Raw genomic sequence first — 9,181 nt, 5'->3', positions numbered from 1 at the left:
AAGTACTACAAGTAGTTACTGTTTAAAAGATATATTTGAACTGAATACACATACAACAAAGTTAATAGCTTATATACAAAACAGATTACAAATGGGTTAGGTAGAGAAGGGTGTGGGGGAGATGGGGGGAAGCCCCATCCAGGTGAACAGTAGAGTGGTAGGCTCCCGTAGGGGGTAAGGTAAAAGCCTCCCGGAAAAGGGTAGGTTGCTGGGGGCATGAAGTGGGGAGGGGCAGCGCCCCTCCTATTATCAGCGGTGTATAAGTTGACCGCCAACTTTGATGAGCAAACAATGGCCAAAAATGGGCTGGCTAGAATTGTGATAAGCTGGAGATTAGTGTCTGGGTGTTATTTGGTAAACACGGAGCATCGCATACTCTGGAAAAGGCTTGTCCGTATGCCGCCTACCACAAAAGCACTATTGAATTTTGATTTCTACTCACATCTCCTGAGCACTACAGCTCGAGTCCTAGCCCTTGTAGAGAATTTTTCCTTACATGGAGATTAGAATACAACAGATCGTCTTAAGTACTTAAAATCTTGTAGATAGACCCCATAATGTTTAGAATCTTTGATGGAGCATGTAAAGACCTTTCTATAGACACCTTAACCAGGTTTCTAAATCAATCCTAGCCAATATGGCATAAAAAGACAGACCCATTAAACATTTAGACATGACAAGTCTCTGTAGTTCTTGATGTTTGACAGATCTTTCTTTTAGATGTCAAAATGGCTCAGATTGTGTTAGAAACCTGATTAAGGTGTCTATAGAAAGATATTTATATGTCCCATCAAAAATTCTAATCATTATGGGTTCTATTTACAAGATTTAAGTACTTAAGACAGTTTGTTCTTTTTTTTTAAAGTCAGGGCAGTCATGTCTCAATGTTTGATTGGTCTGTCTTTTTGATGCCAAATTGGCAAGGTTTGAGTCAGAAATCTGGTTAAGGCGTCTATAGAAAGGTCTTTATATGCCCCATCAAAAACTCTTAACATTATGGGTTCTATCTACAAAATTTTAAGTACTTTAGACAGTTTATTCTTTTTAAAAAAAGACAAAACTGTCTTAATTTGTAACAAAATATGCACTCACCACGTAGGGAAAAATTTCCACAAGGGCTAGGACTCAAGCTGTAGTGCTCAGGAGAGGTGAGTAGAAATCAAAATTCAATAGTGTTTTCTCATTATCATTGCTTGGACATGATTTGGGTCATTTTTTGTTAGTTTTTGACCAAAACTGTATGGTTTATATTGAAAAGAGTGAAGCGATTGGTTTTTTTTAAACACCCTTTATAAGTTGTAAATTTGTTGCTTAGACCACAAAAACTTCATTTTTATCATATTATCATATTCCCATCATATTATAATAATAATTATAATATAATGGGAAAATAAAAGAGTATGTGGGAAAATAAGAATAGAATTTGGGAAAATAAAAGATTATGTTAACAAATAATAAAGAATGTGAGAAAATAATAAAGAACTTTGGAAAAAATAATGAGTGTGAAAAAAAATGTACAAATGTTTAGGTATTGCCCCCGGGACCTCCTAGCTACATGAGTAAAGTGGTTGAGATGAATAACACCTCAGGAAAGCTTAAATATTGTCCGCACCCAAAATTTTTCCCAGGTTGTTAGCCGTACAGATGTAAAATCCTCAATATAGACTCATTTTGTAAAAGTTAGTACAGAATGTAATTTTGTGTTTTTTTGTCCCTAATCAATATTAGACTTTTCGTAATACGTATGCCATGACCACTTTAACTTAACAAACAGCTACACCACTAAAAATATTCTGCATGTGGAAGTGGGAAAACTGCTAATAGTATTGAAATTGTCAGAAACCCTGTGCACGTAAAAAGCCAGTTCAATTAAATGTACATGTAACAACATTTAAGCCTTGGAATTAGGGTTTGACATGGTTAACCGAGATCCAAACAATCTGAATGAGCATCTCCAGGTATTGATTGATTGATAGGAGTGACATCATTTCCTTTTGCGGCATCTGTGCTTCATTATGATTCCTATTAACCACATGTATAGCATTGCCTCATATTTTGATGAACTTAAAATATTTATAAAGGTTTTGTGATGTTGGGAATCAATGCATTGTAGTAATAGTATCTTAGTGTTTTGACCTAAGTAGTCATGGAGTAGGACTTATGCTTTATGTATCATTATGACTTGACCAGCTGTCTCATCAAAGCCTTTCTGTTTTACCTCACCCTTGCCAAGTATGGCAGATGTCTCCACAGAGAAACTTGGAATAAGGGTTGTACTGATATTAGATATGTGACATGAGTATTCCAACTACTCAATTATCTCCCTTCTTACATAGTCAAGGGGAAGTTGCGTGAATGTATTACGACTAACAAATATAATTTGCCACATACGGGGACTTAAACTCTCAATACATTACCACTGAAATGCTACAATGCCCTACCTAGGTGATGTGGGATGATGTATTTGGAGAACCAGAAGGTGTAAAGTCTCCAGACTTTGTGTGGAGTTGCTCATACAAATGCTTCAGGGGAACTAAGTAAGAAATTTTTATCAACGTGCAATCATGGCTCAACACATAGCGCATCTGCATGTTACCAGGAGGTGATAGGTTTTAATCATGGGCCGACACCATGTCAAAACTAAAGACATGCCTTGGCCCAAAAAACAGGCACAACTCATTACCATGCACTTAGGACTTCTCAGACATAGGTCATGCAATAAAAAGGTTGGTTGTCTGATGGATGTTACTTAACCTAATATCCTTGGGTGTTAGAGTATTGCACAGGATTCTCTAGATAACTTACATACATTAAATTTTTTTTATAATCATTGTCTTTTTTCTGTCTTTCTCTTCCTTTTTTTTCTGTATCTTTCCTCCTTTGTTCTCTTTCTTTAACTTTCCTATCTCTTTTTTCTCCTTCTTTCTTTCTTTTTCATTCTTCTTCTTTTTCTTTCCTTCTTTTTCTTCTCTTTCTTTTTCTTTCTTTCTTTTTCCATGTCTCAATATTATCTCTAACAACACCTATTTGATGTACTCATTCTCAATCATGTAAATTCCTAATGCTGAACTATTTATGAACATAAATGTCCTTTGTTACCAGAACCTGTTGTTACACTCTGCTGGCAGTTCTCTTTGGTCCATGCTGTGCTTTCTTTACTGCCATCAACTTTGCCTGTTTGGCATTCCAGGTAGTACTAGTAACATGATGTCTATCTGTATTCCAGGTAGTACTAGTAACAGGATGTCTATCTGTATTCCAGGTAGTACTAGTAACAGGATGTCTATCTGTATTCCAGGTAGTACTAGTAACAGGATGTCTATCTGTATTCCAGGTAGTACTAGTAACAGGATGTTTATCTGTATTCCAGGTAGTACTAGTAACAGGATGTCTATCTGTATTCCAGGTAGTACTAGTAACAGGATGTCTATCTGCATTCCAGGTAGTACTAGTAACAGGATGTCTATCTGTATTCCAGGTAGTACTAGTAACAGGATGTCTATCTGTATTCCAGGTAGTACTAGTAACAGGATGTCTATCTGCATTCCAGGTAGTACTAGTAACAGGATGTCTATCTGTATTCCAGGTAGTACTAGTAACAGGATGTATATCTGTATTCCAGGTAGTACTAGTAACAGGATGTATATCTGTATTCCAGGTAGTACTAGTAACAGGATGTCTATCTATATTCCAGGTAAAACTAGTAACAGGATGTCTATCTGTATTCTGTACCAAAAGATCTTGCTAACCACTGATCCAATATGGTTCCTCTTTATAATGTAGATTTTTCCAGTAGAGTGAAAAACTATAGTGAGAAGGAGTTAAATAACTGCATTTCCATATCCCAATGACCTTGTCCCCACTCTTAATGGGGTCTTTGAAAATCAACCAATGGTGTTGAGAATATTAACACTGCCAAGTAGGAGAAACCAATGTGCTAGCATTCAAAAAAGGTCATTGGAAAACGGGGGGGGGGGGAGTAGTTATCTGTAAATACTTCTATACTATCTGTTGGTTATACTATCTGTTGGTCCTGGGAAGGTTTATAACTATTTTGGGATAAGAGAAATCGCATGAATTTTCTTGGATTCTTTTCAAGATAGATGGATGAAAACTTTGTGAATATTCCATATACGACAAAGACCAAACTGCATAACTTTTGTGTCACTTTTGATTCCTGTGACGTCATAAAATGAGGAAGATGAGAGGAGAAGTGGGAAAGAAAACCCCTAAAAAAGAGATGGAGAATATGACATCAAAAGTGGTGCAAAAGTTAAGCAGTTATGTCTTTGTCTTCATATATCAATGAGCATTTAATTTATAATTTACTTGTTCCGTCAGTCTAATGGTAATGCTCTGACGTCCATTTGATTTATATTGAAAATATTATCCAGAAAGAGGGATTATTTTTTACTGGGCATCAAATTTTTATAGCAAAAATATGCTTTAATCTAGTCCAATCTTTGGTCTACTGGTTATACTCTTTCGAGAGAATCGCTTGGTTATTGTCAATGGATTTGACAACAGATTATCATGTACTCCAATAAAGTAAATTTTGTAGTTCGCTAAAATAACCCCTCTTACTGGATAAACAAACTGACCAATAAGGGATGTCCATGATAGCATTGATAACAATTATTTCCCTGTTGTCAATATATCCATGTAAATCCCATATCCATTATGTTGTCATCTTTGTTTTAAAGGGAGGAGCAGTTTGTGCTTGTATTGCGTAAAATCCGTCAATTAGTTTCAGTCGAAAGTGATTATTAAGTCTAATTGTTATTAAATTATTATTTAATTATACTATGCATTTTGTCAATATTAAGAACAGTTAGACTTAATACTCGCTTTCGACTAAAGCCAACTCACGGATTTTACGCAATACAAGCAAAAACTACTTCTCCCGGTTTTTTTTAGCACATCTGGTGTCTTGGACCTGGTCTGCGGTGTTGGAAAATCAACTGTTCATTTGTTCGCGCCTTTAATTCTGTGTGTTACGCGGCAACCTGGGGACCTTGCGCAGAAACTTGTGGACTCTACTTTTCCAAGGTGAACTATCTATAATATATATAATACAAAGTAGAATTATGTCTGTCCGTCCGTCTGAAGCTCAAGATCTCGGTAACAACTGAACCGATTGGATTCTACTCTTCAGGGGAGTAGGACACCCACAACCCCCCCCAAAAAACAAAAAAAATCCCCCCACCATTTTTTTTGTGGGAGCACCAGAAATACTGAATTTTTTTTTTAAATTACCTCTTGGGGCATAGCCCCTAGAGGCTAGGGGCGAATCCGCTAGTCTATAATATAAAATAAATATTTTTATCTGTAACGAAGGATCTCGCTAACCGCTGAACCGATAGGGTTCTCATTTACAGTGAAGCTTCACATAGGTCCTGAGATGGTTTTAGACTATTCTATTTTTATAAATAACTCCGGTTATGGCTTTAGACTATTTTTCTGCCCTTCCATATCCCTTTCCAACATAGAGCTCCTAGATGCTGGGGGCACAGCCGCTAGTCTATAATACAAACTAGAACGATGTCTGTCTGTCTGTCTGTATGAAGCTTAAGATCTCAGTACCCTATTGGGCTCTACTCTTGGAGGACTATTCCTGCTGTTCCTGTGATGGTTTTAAGCTATTTTTTCGGCGGCTCTAAGAGATAAAAATAGGCAGAAATATTAAGCGATAAGATAATGGATGAAAAGTTAAAGTACATCTTCAATTACCCAATCAAAATTACCTCTTCTGTATACTAGAATTATTAGAAAAAAAGATCTTATAAAAGGACTCATAGTTTTCAAACCAACAATTAGGAGAGTTTGTTTATAAAACTTTGGGTACCAGTGTAATTTACGGTCAAGTTTTGTCTCCCCCACTCTTTATGACCCAGTACCCCATATAACCTTTTCTATCCTGAGCTGGATCTTTAAATCATTTCAATGGTGCGTCAAATCGGGGTGCGCTGAATTTCAGCCAATCACAGCGCGGCATTTCGTAAAATGCTGTGCTCTCATTGGCTGAAATTCAGCGTACCCCGATTTGGCGCACAATTGAAATGATTTAAAGATCCAGCTCTGGCCTAAAGAAATAAAAAACCGAAGCTTTACAAAGTGTCTCAAAACATTAGCCGTGTGACGTCATAAAAATGAGTGATGAGAGGAAAAGCGGGAAAGAAAAGTCCCTTATTTTTATGACGTCACACGGCTGATTTGTTGAGACACTTTGTAAAGCTTCTTAATAATCAAATAAAAGCTCCTCCCCCAATATTTAAAAAAAATATTTGACATTACAAGTCTAAACAAAATGTTTTTGTTATAACACTGTGCCTTATTGTCCGAGGAATCTTTATATTCAAAATATCAGTTTAATAGGATATTGATATCACATGAAAATATTGTTTCAAATAAGTTAAATCATATTTAAGACTTGCAGATTTGTACCTAAGTGTTTCAAGTTTAAAATGGATAGAAAGCTAAATTAACGATTAAAGTTATTTTGTTAAAATATATTATTACTTAAAAGTTTATATGAAAAATAAATATTCTAAAAATCCGCAATTTTGAAAGTATCTCCATTATCCACCTAAAAATGCCAAAATTCTTCACTGGACCATTGTTAAACTTCACTGAAAATGTTTAAGCGGCAATTTCACTTGTATGGGTCGGATGTGGGGGAGGGTAATTTTGTGTATCATCATTGGGGATACACATATATTTATCGGCCATTGTCTTATCCCTTTATATCCCTGATTAGATCCTTAATATTACATATATTGATTAAACTTATAAATTCCCCCGTCCCTTACTGGCTGTTTTATCCTTTCCACATAAAAATAATTTGACGGGGATCTAAAGGGATAAGGCAATGGCCAATAAATTGATGTGTACCCCCAATAATGATACACAAAATTACCTCATCTGCAGATTACAATTAGTGGTTGAAACGTTTGAACACTCAACCTAATGAACTATCCGTTATTGACGTGCTGACCGACCATAATTGTAGAAAAGCTTCGATATTAATAATCATTAGTAGCAGCAAAGCTACTCTATAATTCACTTTGTAATTCAGTTTATCCGCTCGGGGGAAATGCGATTTTCTCAGCTGCTATATAAGATAAACTGCTGATTTTTTTGGTGAAGACATCCCTTTCCAAAGAGCATCCAGTAAACAATTTACTTGTTCCGTAAGTTCCACGGGTTTCGTTGTATTTTCACAGTAGCTATTTTTACGTTATGTTAGGTTAGGTAAATTTTAATGATTGACCCGCAGAGTTAAAAAAATAAACCCCACAGGATTAGAGTTCCCTGCAGGGGCTAGAAAAAGGAGAAAAGCTACTGTGAAAATACGACGAAACTCGCTACTTCGTTTTCTTTCAATAATCCTTTATTTTTTTATTGAAAATTTTATTACTTTATTTTTAACTAGCGGCTACGCCCCTAGAGGCCTCTAGTGGCACTTTAAATGTTTTTGCTTGTTAAAGTTAATTTTTTATGTACGATACCACCTTATTTGACGTTGAAGTCTCCCAGATTTTAAGAAAATTTTCAATTTTTTTTGTCATTTCTTTTGGGAGGGTGGTAGTACCCTCCCCCAAAATAGTTAAAAACCTTCCCAGGACATATGAGAATCTACCCTGTTAAGGAGAACCCGATCGGTTTAGCGGTTAGCGAGATCCTTCGGTACACACAGACAGACAGACAGACACACAGACAGACAAACATCCTGTTACTTTAGTATAAGGATATTTATTTCTTTTTTATTACCACTAAACATCTGCTCTATAACTTTCTTTGTCCGTTTATCCATCAATAACTATTTGTGATTCGCTTCTTATGTTTGTTGTCATATTTATTCAAAACTGTTATAACTCGCGGAAATGCTCGCACCCCTACCTAACCAAATATAGTACAAATGCCGATGATGCAACTTTCAACTTACAAAAATGTACATCAATTTATCGCCCATTGTCTTATCCCTAAAGGTCCCTGCAGTGGGCAGTAAATACTGGTTCCCAAAGTTTGGTTTGCTCGAAAACTTTGGGTACTTTTACTGAATTTTAATTTGCTATTTCAAACTAGTAGTGTTTATACATATCAACCAATCTTAATCTACAATACATATATGGTAATTTGAATCGTCCATTGTCTTATCCATTAGGTCATTATTGTATGACTTTTATTTGCCATATATATATGATATGTATTATATATATGCCCAGTTCACAAATAACTTTTAGATTGACTGATTTTCTCTTTAGTTCCACTTATACAAGTGCAACCAGCAAATACCTATGAAATAGGTTATCCTAAAGCTTCTATAGGTCAACCTAAAAATTCCAGAGGTCAACCTATGTCTTTTGTGAACTAGGCTTTATCATATATGTATAAATGTAAAGTATGAATTAAGAAATTCTTAGAAGTATAATCCAAATAATAATGTAGGCCAGTTTAGCGAATAAACCATGGAAAGCTGTCTATAATACGAGGCGATAAATAACTATTATTTAATTTTTCAGATAAAAGTCCGGTACCAACGACTTCCTGATGGCGACGAAGAGAAAGATATAATGATTGTGTAGAAATATTCAAACATTAAATCAAAATTAATCAAAAAATTGTTGAAAAATTGTGTAAATACAAATTCTGTTTAAGGACATACTTACACATTTTTAAGTCTTAATAATACAGATACTTCGCCTAAAATATTGTACCTTGTTGTCCTCGGAATTATTGTTCCAAAACTTAGATAAATAGGATGATTATATCAAACAAAAAATTGTTGTCAAAAAAGTTCAAAAAATAAATGTTCTAAGCTAAAATGTAAAAAATCCACAAGTTTAAAATTTCTTTTTTATAATATAAATGTTTTTAAAAATTTCAAATATATTATTCATTAAACATGTATTTTTAAAGACAGTTGTCCGCGGATAATAAAATGCTGTCTGAGGGAGGCCGGGACCAACATTATAATAATTAATTAGTTTGGTGGTTTGGCTGGACAACGTCTTTAAGGATGCTGTGAGTATTGGTGCAAAAAATGGGGACATGATTCCAGTGACGTCATATTTTTCTTTTCCGAAAAAGGGAAGGGGGGAAGAAAAAAGAGATGGGAGAAAATGGGGTTTATCCCATCTCTTTTGAAGAGATTTTCTTCCCCCCTTCCCTTTTTCGGGAA

The 9,181-nt window shown here is 35.3% G+C and overlaps 1 protein-coding gene across 1 annotated transcript; it reads left to right on the top strand.

Annotated features, from left to right (window-relative positions):
* The first annotated feature begins 291 nt into the window (after nucleotides 1-291).
* Nucleotides 292-8,841, top strand: LOC145307570 (caveolin-3-like). Its single transcript, XM_080150025.1, has 7 exons — nucleotides 292-354; nucleotides 1,529-1,628; nucleotides 1,897-1,958; nucleotides 2,446-2,537; nucleotides 3,103-3,190; nucleotides 4,918-5,049; nucleotides 8,523-8,841. Exons 1-7 carry the CDS (start codon nucleotides 292-294, stop codon nucleotides 8,583-8,585), a joined length of 600 nt encoding a protein of 199 aa, XP_080006151.1. The 3' UTR covers nucleotides 8,586-8,841.
* The last annotated feature ends 340 nt before the right edge of the window (nucleotides 8,842-9,181 follow it).

This window comes from Acartia tonsa, chromosome 15 (assembly GCF_053477335.1).
Source record: "Acartia tonsa isolate MP-2025a chromosome 15, ASM5347733v1, whole genome shotgun sequence".
Taxonomy (NCBI): domain Eukaryota; kingdom Metazoa; phylum Arthropoda; class Copepoda; order Calanoida; family Acartiidae; genus Acartia; species Acartia tonsa.
Note: the sequence above shows the minus strand (reverse complement) of the source record. Positions and strands in the feature narration are given on the sequence as shown.